The sequence below is a fragment of the Salmo salar genome, chromosome ssa17 (genome assembly GCF_905237065.1).
Source record: "Salmo salar chromosome ssa17, Ssal_v3.1, whole genome shotgun sequence".
Classification (NCBI taxonomy): domain Eukaryota; kingdom Metazoa; phylum Chordata; class Actinopteri; order Salmoniformes; family Salmonidae; genus Salmo; species Salmo salar.
In genome coordinates, this window is record NC_059458.1 from 82,081,778 (window position 1) to 82,098,403 (window position 16,626).

Genomic DNA, 16,626 nt, shown 5'->3' on the forward strand with positions numbered 1-16,626 from the left:
TCAGACCCCTTCTCACTCAGACCCCTTCACACTCAGACCGCTTCTCACTCAGACCGCTTCTCACTCAGACCGCTTCACACTCAGACCCCTTCATACTCAGACCCCTTCACACTCAGACCCCTTCTCACTCAGACCGCTTCTCACTCAGACCGCTTCTCACTCAGACCGCTTCTCACTCAGACCGCTTCTCACTCAGACCGCTTCTCACTCAGACCGCTTCTCACTCTGCCCCCTTCACACTCAGACCGCTTCTCTCTCAGACCCCTTCTCACTCTGCCCCCTTCACACTCTGCCCCCTTCACACTCTGCCCCCTTCACACTCTGCCCCCTTCACACTCTGCCCCCTTCACACTCTGCTCCCTTCACACTCTGCCCCCTTCACACTCTGCTCCCTTCACACTCAGATCTCTTTTCATTGTGTTTTTGACATTGAGAGTTGCAGAAATCCACACTGAAGTGTAAGAGTTAAGGTTTGAACACATCATCTGTGGTGCAAGGCAGGAGTTCAACCCCAGAGCCACAGACTAACACTTTTGAGTGCTTCTCGTTGTATATTTGACATTGAGAGATGTAGAGTTGTATGCAAAAGTACAAGAGCTAAGATTTAAACTTTGAACCTCTGGGTTTCAGGGCAATGGTTTAACCCCAGAGCCACAGAGTCCCCAGTGCCTGCATAGCCCCAAGCTGGAGCTCTGGATTAATACTGTACCTCAAGGAAAATGTTTGTGTTCAAGGCTTATATAAAGGTCTTTTAACTGATTGTACAAGGTGGGGCCAGTTTTGGAGCCTGTAACTGTTGCACCCAGTGGCCAAGGGCTTTATGTCCTACTAACACAACAGTGACTACATGTACGTGTGTGTTTTACCTGGCAGCAGGTCAGTCATTCCCAGTGCCATTTCAGACCGTGGCATCGGCAGAGCTGAGTTTATCTACAGGATATGTTGTCATCCTCTCCTGGAAATTCCAGAATGGAATAGAATCACTGGAACAGGGATGCAGTGTTCTAAATTCTCCCACTGACAACAGAAAGATCATCGTAACCACAGGTGGAATACACTTTTTGGGGGAACCATTCAAAAAATAGGTGCTTTAAAATGTTGGCTATACTTATGCAAAGTATTGGATTTACGCTTCTGCTTTGTGATGCCTCCCAAACCTCTAGAATAGATAGAGAATCCAAAAAGGAGCTGTAGGAAATGCAATTTATTACCAATTTTTTAATAACATAATTCCTCAGATAAAAATGCAATGTTACAGGAATATACATCAGATTAATTTAAAACTTGCTTTCAAGGACCGTACAGTCTAAATATATTTTTCATGTTTTATTTACTCGTAGCGTGCGTTATAAGCAAGACAGACTCTGTCACCAAAGACAGACTGACATTAACAGATACAAACTGTACATCACTTATATACAAATCAACTTTTTATTTCGTTTTTTCAGTTATTTTGAAAATAGAAGTAGAAAAAGTGATTGAATATTCAGATTTTTATTTATTGTATTCTTTCTCTTTAAAAATTGGTTTAAATGAAAGAATGAAACAAGAAATGAAAAATAAAGTAATAGAATTGTTTATCTTTTTATAGAAAATAAGAATAGAGGGAATGGGTGGAAATGTCTGGTGAGACCATGCAGACTTGTCATTCAAAGGAGAAAAGGGGGTTTGGATTTGGGCAAATCCACTCAACAACTCCCCAAAAACTAGTCGAACCCCTCACATGAAGTGAGTGACTGTCTCTGAGCATGAGGAAATTGATACAAAACAAGATGGCTGCCTCCAAAGCTACCATAATGCACAATACACATTCTAGTTCATTTTAATGACCATAAATAGTGCTGTTCTTCTTAAAATACTACATTTAACAGTAGTGCCACTACTAATATTACAAAAAAATACTTTTGTTGTTTTTTGGGAATGGTTCTTTCACATATAAACGCGATAAAGACAGACGACTTTGCCAAAAAGTGGTCTATACTTCCACCAGTCAGTCTTCTGATTCTGTGCATGATTGACTAAATCATGATTTGGGGTATTACTGAAGTATTTAAATGTATTACAGACTTGGTTAAACCTGATGGGTACAACGTTCTACTACTGCCTTACCAAAGTGAGACGCGGACCAATAAAACAACGTCTTTAACTCAACATTAACCAACCCCTAACTATTTATGACTTTGATAGTCACACAAACCCCTCTTCATCACCAATAGTCAACTACTGGTCCTCGGGGTTCTGTTATCCATACTAGGTAAACAATAATCTCTCTCCCACGTGGCTTTAGGAAGGTCAAATCAAACCAGAAAATCAACTTATGTTGGAAAAGACGAACAACAATCAAACCTCAATAAAGTGATCATATAATATGTCTGAATCTTTTATATCAAAATACTGTGTTTGCTCCATGTGGAATCTGGAACCGTACTGTGGAATGCTACAGTATAACGGTGCAATATTTATCTTAACCTACCTGGAAGAAACAGAGGGAGAGAAACATTCATGATTCAACCAACTGACACTTACTAACTGGACAGTAAGGCCTCTTGAAAACGAGCCATAGTCTGCTTCTCAAATAGGGCACTACTTTAGACCAGTGGCCTTCAGTGGTCAAAAGTAGTGCACTATAAAGGGAATGGGTGCTATTTCAGACAGTCATATTCATGCTCTCTTTTAAATGGAGACATAACTTCTTAGCTCTTTCCTCTCAACGCCTCTGTGTATATTCTTAGAAAAAATTGTTCCACAAGGGGTTCTTCGGCTGTCCCCATAGGAGAACTCTTTTTGGTTCCATTTAGAACCCTCCATAGAAAGGGTTCTACATGGAACCCAAAAGGGTTCTCCTATGGAGACAGCCGAAGAACCCTTTAAGGTTCTAGATAGCGCCTTTTATTGTGTAAGAGCAGTCATTGTCAAACTAGATAGTGGTTTATGTGCAACATAGTGATCTCCTCTAGAAATGTTGTCTCCAACATGTCTGCATAATATTGATGATTATAATAATGAGTATTAATATACTAACAGTCTTTTAAGAAGAGGACTTTAAAAGAAAGGTGCTCCTGATTTTGCTACTCTGGGGAGGTGTTTGTTGACGTCAACCTTTTGTAGGGTTGTTCTGGGTCAGTTAAGTCATGTCTATCAAGGTTCATATGGAAGTTATAACCTATGCAGCTCAAAGTGGATGCTGTCAGTCAAAGTGGAGGTCAAGAGTCAAAAGTGAGAGGTCAAAACAGCATACTTCCATTCCACTACTAGAGCATGCCGTTTGACCTGTCCCGGTCTTCTACCCATGCCACATGGATGGATGGATGGATGGATGGATGCACAAGCAGCACACAACATGTTTGTAATAAAGGCTTGGCTTGCTAGCATGATGTGGGATTGGGGAAACCTTACATCTTTAAATCGTGGGGAAGCATTTTGTTCAAACGTAAATCCTCAACAAGACAGTTAGTTTCCTCTCTGATAACCACAGCCCATACATTGTGAGTTGTCTCAGCAGTATGAGGTGTTTCTATACTGGAGCTTCCTGTATCATCTTAAAGGTTTCAATTCAGCCTAACTCGTTACTCCAGTTAGCTTCCTATAACATATGCTATCCCCAATATAATGAATTACTCTAGATATATGTTTCATTCAGGATATATAAAATAGTGTTTTTAATTCAGAAACATTTTTGTGTTTTCTTCCCCCATTACATAATGTATAATGGTTGTACAACAAAACTGAAAAAGGGAAGAGAGAGGTTGTTTAATTAGTAAACACTAACTAGAGCTTGACTTTACCTAGAAAAGGAAAATAAAGTCTATATTTAAAATAGTTCTTAAAATATTTATGTCTCGATCAAAATGATCAACAACAATTAATTTACAAGAAAATATAAGATCCATCTGTAATACTGTGGTACAGAGTCACATCTTAATAAAGGAATCTGTAGTACTGTGGTACAGAGTCACATCTTAATAAAGGAATCTGTAATACTGTGGTACAGAGTCACATCTTAATAAAGGAATCTGTAATACTGTGGTACAGAGTCACATCTTAATAAAGGAATCTGTAGTACTGTGGTACAGAGTCACATCTTAATAAAGGAATCTGTAATACTGTGGTACAGAGTCACATCTTAATAAAGGAATCTGTAGTACTGTGGTACAGAGTCACATCTTAATAAAGGAATCTGTGAAAACTGTGACAAATACAGCTGGTTACTGTTAACATCACAACAAGAGGATCAGCCATTTCAACCAAGCCTGTTTAGATTAGGAGATGAGCTCTCTAGTACGTCTCTATGGTCATCTCTCAGTCGAGGATATGTGACAAGCCTGTTTAGATAGATGAGCTCTCTAGTACATCTCTATGGTCATCTCTCAGTCGAGGATACGTGACAAGACTGTTTAGATAGATGAGCTCTCTAGTACATCTCTATGGTCATCTCTCAGTCGAGGATACGTGACAAGCCTGTTTAGATAGATGAGCTCTCTAGTACGTCTCTATGGTCATCCCTCAGTCGAGGATATGTGACAAACTGACCTGAACAGCAGTCCATGGTGAACTATCAATGTCTTTGGCCAGTGTCACCCAGATACTGTCCCCCCAGCTAGTAATCATGTAGTGGCCCACTGGCGGTCCACATCCAGCATAGTTAGCAGTCCACAGCTGGTAAACCACTTGTCAGTGTCCGAACATGTTCTTCAGAAAGTCCTTAACACTTTTCCTTCAGACAAAGTGACTGACTGACTGATCCTAAAGGTTCTCTAAAAGAGAACAAAATGAGCTCCATATTTATGATCTTTCAACATCACTGAGGGAAACGGAGAATATTTTTTGGCAAATTAGATTTTTTGGTGAAATGTCTATAAATATCATTGTATTGTATGTATAGCTATTTGTTAATATAAGCCTATATAACTAGTCAACAAGAGGAGGTCTTTCCAGTGCTACAAATTGCACCTCATCCACCTTGATAATTAATTGATAATTAAAAGCCTCAACTTTCATATAATCACCTATGTTTCTATGAGTAGCAGTACCTTTTCTGTCAACAACTTCCCCAGCATGCCACAGCCACAACGCTACAGAGACAACAGCGAAGACATCTCAGCCGGCCTGACAAGACATCCATGGCTTTCAACAATTGCACTATCATCCGAGACGCGTAGCGGTGCCACACAAACACTGCAGCACAAGAGTTTAGCACACAGCACCCTGAATGAACATGGGGAAATTCACAGGACACAATCTAAAAACAGGACGACGTAGCTAAATGTTTAGAGGGGACTCTAAACCAAACACACTCGATGACAGCACTGACTGAAGCAGGGGTGCAAATACAGCAACACAAAGGCTTTGGAAGAGATACTGTAGGTAGATTATGTACATTGGCCTAACCTCAGACCTTTATATGGAAATTATTACATATACTTATGTCCTAAATGGCACCATATTCCCTATATACTATATAGTACACTACATTTTACCAGAGCCCTATTCCCTATATAGTGCACTACATTTGACCAGAGCCCTATTGCCTATATAGTACACTACATTTGACCAGAGCCCTATTCCCTATATAGTGCACTACATTTGACCAGAGCCCTATTCCCTATATAGTACACTACATTTGACCAGGGCCTATAGCCTAAGCCTCCTTCAGAAAGCCCTTTTAATGCTAAAATACAATCCATTGTCTCATCATTGTCCCTTTATCAATAAAAGTCCCCGAAAATGATATGACATTGTTGTAGGAGTAAACGTACCTTACCCTTTGTTCAATCAAAATACAAACAAGGGGTCAAAGTCGGCTAAGGAGGACGTGCAGTTCAACAACGACGTCATATAGTTCTGTTGCAACACCACCTGGACATTTCACTCAATACATTCTCAAATATCAATCTTTCCTTTATACCCTGACATTCAGAGGAGTAATATATGGTATTTATAAACGAAGCTATGATAATATATAGTTTATAAAAAAATATACAATCGTGGACCAGTGAAATGATGTGTCATTCCATCATGACCAGTGCTATGCCTTTTGGACAAGTCCATGCACGTTATACAATAATACTTTGATGTTTCCTCCTGTTAATAAACTCTCTTCCAAAACTATGTATACCTTCAATAAATATCCTTATTCGTCAGATGGATTGTCAATGTGATAAAATCAAATTTGTCTACTGGGTTTATCTTGTGGGGAATACGCTCTCAAAGAGACCACATGTAAAACTATTTCACATCATGCATGTAAAAACAATAACGCAATGATGATGTCAGACAGGCAACCGGTCTTATATTCAACAGCTCTTTTCCCCTCTGTCTTATAGCAACTATTTACCCTCACCATCAGATAAAGGATGAACACAGTCACCTTGTCCCCCCTAAAAAATGTCCTCTGAAATGAGGTTGGGGTCAGAGTTAAGGGCTGGGGATAAAGGATAGTTCCTATTTGGTATAGTCGTCAAAACCTTCTTTTCATCATACATACAGTAATCTGTGACATGAAATGGTTGCTCAGTTATCAACAGAATAAGACAGTAAGAAAGAGTGTTATGCCCTGCTTCAGATAAAGTACAGCCACTTTTCACCACTTGGATAAACACAAGATATGCAAAATCAGTTTTTAACAAAGCATGTCCTCTCCTGTCGGTCTGTCCAACACAGTAGCTGCAATATGTATTGACCCTAAGTTGATATTTACAAAACAAATATATTGAAAATAGCAACCCTTTTCTTTGTAGTTATAATACGGAACTTTGCCTGTTAAAAAATCAACACATTTCAAAACTTGGCACACTGAAATGCTGAACTGAAATCTCATGCAATAATGTACATCTAGTAGTTTTTCAATTCATGAACGTTTATGACAACTAATAAAAAGAGAAAATAGATGGAAATCAAGAATTAAATACATCTTATTATATACTGAAATGAACCTGATTTCAAGTATAACAGGTTTCTTCCTCAATTTAAAATAACGCTGTAACCCAACAAAACAAAAAAAACATAAATATATTATATCTATAATACAATTTGTTCTCTTTATCACTTCTTTTGTACAACTGTATTTTTAAAAATGTTTTATAATTAATAATATGAATCTTCTTGTTTAAGTTAGTGCATTGTTTTTGCATATCTTGTGGAATGCAAGCACGCACCCACTCACTCCTTACTATACCAACATACTGTGTTAGCGTCCAACAAACAACATAGACGTCATGACTGATGTACCAACTCCTCACAGGGATTGTACCAGCCTCTGGCATTCTCTCACAAACTCACAGCCACAAACAATGGGTCTCAGGCCTCCCAATTCAAAAATACTATGAAGTACCCTTGAAGTACTCTTGAAGTACTGTATGTATATGAATATATGTATGGCACAGTTTGTTGGGGATATATAGAAACCAAAATAATCTATACTGTAGAAATAGGATGGTGGGGGAAGGGGTGGGTGAGTGGAAGTCTCTACTTAAACGTTCACAAGCTTTGCATTATTTTGGAGTGGAGTGTCATCGTTTCAAGTAAACATTCATCAGGCTATATGGCTATAAGTGTGAGCCTTCAGAGAGGAGCTTAGTTACCCTGCAGCTAGCTATACAACATGGATGGTAAAGTGGTAGGATGGTAACATGGTAGGATGATAAAGTGGTAGAATGGTAACGTGGTAGGATGGTAACTTGGTAGGATGGTAAAGTGGTAAGATGGTAAAGTGGTAGGATAGTAAAGTGGTAGGATGGTAACGTGGTAGGATGGTAAAGTGGTAGGATGGTAACTTGGTAGGATGGTAACGTGGTAGGATGGTAAAGTGGTAAGATGGTAAAGTGGCAGGATGGTAACGTGGTAGGATGGTAACTTGGTAGGATGGTAACGTGGTAGGATGGTAAAGTGGTAAGATGGTAAAGTGGTAGGATGGTAACGTGGTACGATGGTAAAGTGGTAAGATGGTAAATTGGTAGGATGGTAACGTGGTACGATGGTAAAGTGGTAAGATGGTAAAGTGGTAGGATGGTAACGTGGTAGGATGGTAAAGTGGTAGGATAGTAACGTGGTAGGATGGTAAAGTGGTAGGATGTAAAGTGGTAGGATGGTAACGTGGTAGGATGGTAACTTGGTAGGATGGTAACGTGGTAGGATGGTAAAGTGGTAAGATGGTAAAGTGGTAGGATGGTAACGTGGTACGATGGTAAAGTGGTAGGATGGTAACTTGGTAGGATGGTAACGTGGTAGGATGGTAAAGTGGTAAGATGGTAAAGTGGTAGGATGGTAACTTGGTAGGATGGTAACGTGGTAGGATGGTAACGTGGTACGATGGTAAAGTGGTAGGATGGTAACGTGGTAGGATGGTAATGTGGTAGGATGGTAAAGTGGTAGGATGGTAACGTGGTAGGATGGTAAAGTGGTAGGATGGTAATGTGGTAGGATGGTAACTTGGAGTGGTAGGATGGTAAAGTGGTAGGATGGTAAAGTGGTAGGATGGTAACTTGGTAGGATGGTAACGTGGTAGGATGGTAAAGTGGTAAGATGGTAAAGTGGTAGGATGGTAAAGTGGTAGGATGGTAATGTGGTAGGATGGTAACTTGGTAGGATGGTAACGTGGTAGGATGGTAAAGTGGTAGGATGGTAAAGTGGTAGGATGGTAACTTGGTAGGATGGTAACGTGGTAGGATGGTAACGTGGTACGATGGTAAAGTGGTAGGATGGTAACGTGGTAGGATGGTAAAGTGGTAGGATGGTAATGTGGTAGGATGGTAACTTGGTAGGATGGTAACGTGGTAGGATGGTAAAGTGGTAGGATGGTAATGTGGTAGGATGGGAACTTGGTAGGATGGTAACGTGGTAGGATGGTAAAATGGTAAGATGGTAAAGTGGTAGGATGGTAACTTGGTAGGATAGTAACGTGGTAGGATGGTAAAGTGGTAGGATGTAAAGTGGTAGAATGGTAGATTTGGATTACTGTAACTAACAACAACTCTGGGATATATAGGGAATGGGAAAGACCGTCATCAACATTACAATCTGTCCTGCAAGACTGAAAGCCCAAAGACCTCCTCAACCTTGATGTTCAGACCCATGATAAAAAAAAGGATTTTGGACGGCGGAAAAAGCATTGAAAATCTATATTTTATAAATGTTTTAAGCTTGACACGTGTGCACTGTACAGACAACGTAGTGACATCCTAGCCAGTCCTTACTGTACCACAGAGATTCATACTGTATCATCAGGACAGATTTATCACACTACAATATCATTGATACGGTGAACACTTTGAACATCATATTTGCATAATTAGGTTGATAATAATACACGAGTCAGTCTGAGTCATGCTTACGGTCAGTCGCTCCACAAGGCAGAGACATCCAACAGGAGAGGTACAATCACAATCCCACTAATCATGTATGTCTCCCTGTAAAGTGTTTACTGGAAAAAGGATCCTAACGCCAATGTCCTGCTATTACGTGGCATTCCTTCTTTACGCACCGAATATTATCTTTGTCTCTTTGTCTACGAGTACCGTCTGGCTGCAGTCTGTGAGTTAGGGTCATTTATTCCGTCTGTCGGCGATGATGTAATGGACAGGAGCACAGAGCTTGTTCAGATGCATCTCATTAGGCCTGGCAGGCCCATAGAGTTGGATAGAGGGCACATTTGGCCCGTTTTAACATAGAGATGAGCTCTCTACTGCATATCTATGGGAGTGCCTAACAGGGTGAAATATAGTAATCATCATGTCACAGCTCAGGTGTCGAAGGTCACAGATCCCCTGTCTGATTGGCTTATCCTGTTCTGTTCTCTGATTGGTCTATCCCGTCCTGCCCTCTGATAGGCTCCTTGATGAGATCTGATGAAAACCTCTGTAGTTCAATATTCAGAACAACAAACAACCATGAAATAATTAAAGCAGCGATAGGAGTAAAAACACAGCTTTGGAAGCATGCCTGTCAAATGGTTTTCTGTTCAGGTGGTAGGGTGATAGATACAAGTGAAACATGACACCATACTTAGTTAATGCTACCTTAATTTAACCGTTTAGGTATAGTGTTGCTTTTAAGAAACAGCGATACATATTTCACCCCCTCACCTCCAAATACAGCTTTCACCTCAGGGACAAAATAAATAAATAAATAAATACAATGTGTTTAAAAGATGCATACTAATAGGTACACATTTTACTACGTCCTGCCGCTGCACCCCACACACACAGGTTTCAATACTTCTTAACTTCCTAAAATCTCCTAAAAAATAAATCAAGCGAAATCCACAGTTAGGGCCAGCACCCCGATTTGGGCAAAAATAAGGATAAATAACATCATGAAAAATAACAAATGAAGAAATCAAGTCTGGCCAGTTTTGCACAATACTGTTTGTGTGTGTGTGTAAAATACATGAAGTGGATTGGATTCTGATCTGTGTGTTGTGGTGATTATAGCAACTTGGCACCAACACCTAGCCACTGTATTGTCACAGACAAGAAAGGCCATATCTTACCTCAGCCCTGCCCAGTTTCTCCTCCTTTCCTACACTCATCCCCCAAAACATCCTACAGCGAGGATAGCAGGATGAACGGACCACTGAGGAGTTTAAAACTATAACTGATAAACAACTACAACCAAAACAATGCAGATTTAATAACTGAACTGAGAGAGAGAGAGAGAGAGAGAGAGAGAGAGAGAGAGAGAGAGAGAGAGAGAGAGAGAGAGACGGACGGAGGATGGGAGGTTGAGGTAACCATGGCAGCTAGGTGGCGCTGTCCCTGTTTAGGACGGCTGCATGTGATGAGGAAGTGGCGGCATTATGACAGAGAGGGAGGTGTGCGAGTGGTGGAGGGAGGAAAGAGGGATGGAGGAGAGGAGGAGGGCGTAGGCTGTTGGTGGACAGTACGACAGCTGAGCATGATAAAGATAAACACATCCTGGATGTTGGTGTCTCTCTGTGTCGCTCCCTGTCGTTGGCTCCTCCTTCAGATCCTGGATGTTGGTGTCTCTCTGTGTCGCTCCCTGTCGTTGGCTCCTCCTTCAGATCCTGGATGTTGGTGTCTCTCTGTGTCGCTCCCTGTCGTTGGCTCCTCCTTCAGATCCTGGATGTTGGTGTCTCTCTGTGTCGCTCCCTGTCGTTGGCTCCTCCTTCAGATCCTGGATGTTGGTGTCTCTCTGTGTCGCTCCCTGTCGTTGGCTCCTCCTTCAGATCCTGGATGTTGGTGTCTCTCTGTGTCGCTCCCTGTCGTTGGCTCCTCCGTACAGTCCAGTGTCTATGTTTAATGTTAATATAGAAATCCTGGGTGAGGGTCCGTCCCTTAAACACGTCCCCCTTGCTGGCAGTTCCCTCTTCCAAAGGTTCCCTGTGTTTGGTAGCCAGCAGAATGCAGCAGTCTTACAGTAGGTGGCCCAGCTCTGAAGGGCAATGCAGCGCGAGGAGGGATAGGAAGAAGACCTTTGAACCTCAACAGCACGACCTCTAACCTCTGACTCTAACCTCTAACTCCGTTATTTATTATCCCAGAATGCATCTGCCTGGTGGCCACAGCGTTGAAAACGACGCACTTGAAGAACGAAGGGAAGACAGAAACAACACATGGAATACAAACATACAGTTCTTCCTCCTCTATTCTCCTGACTGCTCTCCTTTTCATTTAGGCTTCCCTACTCTGTGAGGCACTTTTGAAACACACACACACACACACACACACACACACACACACACACACACACACACACACACACACACACACACACACACACACACACACACACACACACACACACACACACACACACACACACACACACACACATACACACACACACACACACACACACACACACACGAAAACACAAATCAATCAAATAAAATGGCTTCCATAAAACTAAATAAATATGTTTAGAAGTAATCGTCCGTGCCGTGGACCGCCAACGTCAGGTCTCATCCAGCAGACAGAGAGAGAGAGAGATAGAGGGGGGTCCAGACCGAGGTCCACTGTTGCTGCTGTGTGTGTGAGGGTCCAACCCTACAAACTGGTTACACACTCCATGTCCTCATCCTCCAACAGGCCGCTGTTCCTCTGCCCCACCTCCACCACCACCTCCACACCCCCGGTGTGCTCTTCCTCCCCTCCCACCACCTCCAACCCCTCCTCATCCTCCGGATCCCCATGCTGCCCTAGGTGAGTGGCCCCTAGTAGCTCCTCAATCTCCCCAGGGGCCGTGGCCCCCCGAACGGCCCCAGGCCCATCGCTGAGGCCTGGCTCCTGGGAAGCAGCATGGTCCCTGTTGCAGTGCATGTAGGGTAAAAGGTTGCCGTTGGGACTGGGCTGGCTGTTGCCGTTGAGGATGTTGTCGGCTGCGTTCTCCATCTCCTCGATGGTCATGTCGCACGCGTCCGCCAGCTCCTGCTTGGTCACCTCGATGAAGGACGGGTCCTGAGCGAAATGGCCCAGGCCCTCTGATATCAACACCTGTATAGAGAGAGAGAGAGTTACATGAGGAGATTGACTTTGAGCTGAAGATCTAGAGGAGATGTAAGGGGAGATGCTGTGTGAGGTATGAACTTCTACTAACTTGACCTCTGGGTCGTTTTTCAGCCCAGACAAAAGTCAGATATGAGGAGAATATGTCATGTTGAGAGAGAGAGAGATATGGAGAGCAGAGATGAAACATCCATCATTCACTCACCGCTTCCACTAGGCTGCCGGCGCTACCGTGGGACAACGGTGTGGCGTCCTTGTGCACCGTGCTAGGCACAGTGAGGGAGACCGGCCGCGGCGGCCGCTGGCTAGCCGTACCCACCCCAGGGCTGATAGCGGGACTGTTCCCGTTGCTGTCGCTGTACCACGGCCCACAGTTGACCGAGGGCAGGCTGGAGTTGAGCTCGTAGGAGCCGGTGCCAGGGCCCGTGCCCTGGAGGCGGAGGGTGGGCACACGCTGGTAGGAGGCCTGGCTACCCTGGCCTGTGGGACTGGTAGGAGACGTAGAGCAGAGCTGCGTGAAGAGGGTCGGGGAGTGGCTCCGTCGAAGCAGGGGGCTCAAACCTGCTACTGCTAGTGCCTGGGAGGGTGGGTGGTGGGGGAAGGAGTTATGTTTAGGAATGCATATATGAAAAATAAACGGTGTGTGTGTGTGTGTGTGTGTGTGTGTGTGTGTGTGTGTGTGTGTGTGTGTGTGTGTGTGTGTTAGTGACATGAATAAAGAGAATAAGGAGAGATAATTAGGCATAAAATCATGATATACTGTATAGTGGGTGCATATGTGTAAAACTGATCTAGCTGTAAAATGATCAGGTGTGTAAAACTGATCTAGCTGTAAAATGATCAGGTGTGTAAAACTGATCAAGCTGTAAAATGATCAGGTATGTAAAACTGATCTAGGTGTAAAATGGCAGGTGTGTAAAACTGATCTAGGTGTAAAATGATCAGGTGTGTAAAACTGATCTAGGTGTAAAATGATCAGGTGTGTAAAACTGATCTAGCTGTAAAATGATCAGGTGTGTAAAACTGATCTAGGTGTAAAATGATCAGGTGTGTAAAAGTGATCTAGGTGTAAAATGATCAGGTGTGTAAAAGTGATCTAGCTGTAAAATGATCAGGTGTGTAAAACCATCCCTACTCACCTGATGGTGTACCAGGTGCAGCGGTAGTGCTGTCTTCTGGGAGACGTCTGCTCTCGTCTGTCTCCTCAGACACTCCAGATGGAAGGACGACCGCCGACCTGAACCAAGGGGAGAGAAGGACTGAGAGACTGCATGTACATAGGATATCAATTAACCAGAAATATTACCCAATTAATAATTAACCAGAACAATTAGCCATTTAACAAGTAACCAGACATATGAACCAATTAACAAGTAACCAGCGAGGGAGAGGCTGCATAGAATAACAATTACTAGAATGGACTTTCCCATTTCAAGTCAACAGACTGTGGGAGGGAGGTGTGGGAGGGGGGTTGAGTGGGGAGTTAAGTAGAGTAGGGGTAAGGGGTATTTTGTTACCCCGTGCTTTAGGCAGACAGGTCTAACTCTGGGGATTAGGTATGGGATAGGGGTGTTTGGTTTGGGTGAGGATTTGAGGTTAGTGGGGGGTTGAAGTGAGGTCTAAGGGCCGTTGTAGTAGTGTGGTCTTAGACAGGCAGGTCTTACCCAGAGCTGTGGGACAGAGGAAGGCTCGTCTGGGAGAGTGCCAGGGTCTCCTGTCCTCCCCACCCTCTCCTTCCTCCATAGGAGTCAGCTGCTTGTTCTCCTCATCCTGATACACCAGCCTGAAAACACACAGACGCAAGGTCACACACACACACACACACACACACACACACACACACACACACACACACACACACACACACACACACACACACACACACACACACACACACACACACACACACACACACACACACACACACACGTACACACACGTACACGTTAATGTGGGGCATACAGAGACCATGAAAGGAACATCTTTTCATGGTGAAAGAGAAAGAGAGAGAGCGAGAGAGAGGGGGGGGGGGGAGGGACAGTGAGAAAACACAGCAAAAAAGACAGAGGGAAATATCGAGAGCGAGAGAAGCAGAGAAGAAGAGAGGGAAGGATAGAAGAGAGAGAGGTGGAGAGAAGCAGAGAAGAAGAAAGGGGAGGATAGAAGAGAGAGAGGTGGAGAGAAACAGAGAAGCAGAAAGGGGAGGATAGAAGAGAGAGAGGTGGAGAGAAACAGAGAAGAAGAAAGGGGAGGATAGAAGAGAGAGAGGTGGAGAGAAACAGAGAAGAAGAAAGGGGAGGATAGAAGAGAGAGAGGTAGAGAGAAACAGAGAAGAAGAAAGGGGAGGATAGAAGAGAGAGAGGTGGAGAGAAACAGAGAAGAAGAAAGGGGAGGATAGAAGAGAGAGAGGTGGAGAGAAACAGAGAAGAAGAGAGGGGAGGATAGAAGAGAGAGAGGTGGAGAGAAGCAGAGAAGAAGAGAGGGAAGGATAGAAGAGAGAGAGGTGGAGAGAAGCAGAGAAGAAGAAAGGGGAGGATAGAAGAGAGAGAGGTGGAGAGAAACAGAGAAGCAGAAAGGGGAGGATAGAAGAGAGAGAGGTGGAGAGAAACAGAGAAGAAGAGAGGGGAGGATAGAAGAGAGAGAGGTGGAGAGAAACAGAGAAGAAGAGAGGGGAGGATAGAAGAGAGAGAGAGGTGGAGAGAAACAGAGAAGAAGAGAGGGGAGGATAGAAGAGAGAGAGGTGGAGAGAAACAGAGAAGAAGAGAGGGGAGGATAGAAGAGAGAGAGAGGTGGAGAGAAACAGAGAAGAAGAGAGGGGAGGATAGAAGAGAGAGAGAGGTGGAGAGAAACAGAGAAGAAGAGAGGGGAGGATAGAAGAGAGAGAGGTGGAGAGAAACAGTACATGTCTGAGGTGAGAATGTTCTGGTCGCTTCGGTGGTATTCTCTCTCGTCCGCGTAACTCTCATCGTACGTCTCGTCCGTCGACGCCTCCTCTCGCCTGATGAACGGCAGACGGCTGTCAGTGGAGTCCGAGCTGCAGAGGAGAAAACAACAACAAAACCCCTCTCACTAACCAGCTCACAAGAAACAATAGAAAGACAGGAGGATTATCCCCAACAGCAGCAGGGAGAGAGGGGAGGAAGCACGGTGGTTAGAAGCAAGATGGCGGCGAGAAGCAGAATGAACAGAGAATCAACACATGGGAGAGATAGTGACAGTGGTCCAGCCGCGTGTTGTATTATACTCTACACAGCTGAATGAAAGCTTTAGGAGGATCCAACCAGGTTGAATCACTAGGCTGTGTTGAGGAGGAAGTAAGCCACTCACATGTCACCACAGGAGGCTGCTGAGAGGAGGACAGCTCATAATAATGGCTGGAACGGAGCCAATGGAATGGCATCAAACACCTGGAAACCATGGAAACCATGTGTTTGACGTATTTCATACCATTCCACCTATTCCGCTCCAGTCATTAACATGAGCCATGTCCTCATCAATTAAGATGCCACCAACCTCCTGTGATGTCCCTCCTGTCAGGGTGGATCCAACCAGAGCTACATGAGCTAAAAACACTGTAGAGGATGCATAACCTCATCCCTGTTCTGTACAATATACATCCCCTCTTCCTCCTCTGGTTAAAATCTACCAAGATCACACCAGAAGAGTAAAAACAGGTTCAATATTGACTGAAGTCCAGACACTTGTCTGTCCCTAAGTATCTTTAGCTCACTGTAGCAAGGATCCAGCCATGGACTGTATGGACAACAGGGTTGGCAGAACCCTTCCATACTGATGCCTCCTGGGCATTACAACCTCTCTCTCTCTCCTCCTGAGAGAGCAACATACCGCATGAGGGAGTCATAGAAACACATCCTGTGCTCAGCGTCAGTCAGTGTGGAGAGGAAGAGAGAAGGAGAGAGAGAGACAGACAGACAGAAGAAGTTACCGTTGACTACCAATCAGAATTAGCAACAGATCCACAGGTGGCCTAGAGAGGTCAGTGATAAAAGACAGACTAGAGAATAACACCAACGTTCTCTACAGAACCAAGAGAAACCAGAGAGACACCCACCTCTTGGGAGGGAAGCACCATGCAGACCTTGGCAGTAGTATCGGGGTTAGTGGGGGACCGCTCTGCCCGTCCACAGTACTGATGCTGGGGCTA

General features: G+C 43.8%; 1 protein-coding gene across 1 annotated transcript in view; it reads right to left on the reverse strand.

The window, feature by feature from the left end:
• Positions 1-10,923: 10,923 nt before the first annotated feature.
• LOC106592969 (voltage-dependent L-type calcium channel subunit alpha-1C) overlaps positions 10,924-16,626 on the reverse strand; it is a 649,914-nt gene continuing 644,211 nt past the window's right edge. The window contains 6 exon segments of the mRNA XM_045700254.1: positions 10,924-12,449; positions 12,667-13,038; positions 13,601-13,698; positions 14,126-14,244; positions 15,364-15,495; positions 16,534-16,626. The exon segment at positions 16,534-16,626 is cut by the window's right edge and continues 142 nt beyond it. Of these exon segments, the coding sequence (XP_045556210.1) occupies positions 12,003-12,449; positions 12,667-13,038; positions 13,601-13,698; positions 14,126-14,244; positions 15,364-15,495; positions 16,534-16,626 (1,261 nt within the window). The 3' untranslated portion in view covers positions 10,924-12,002.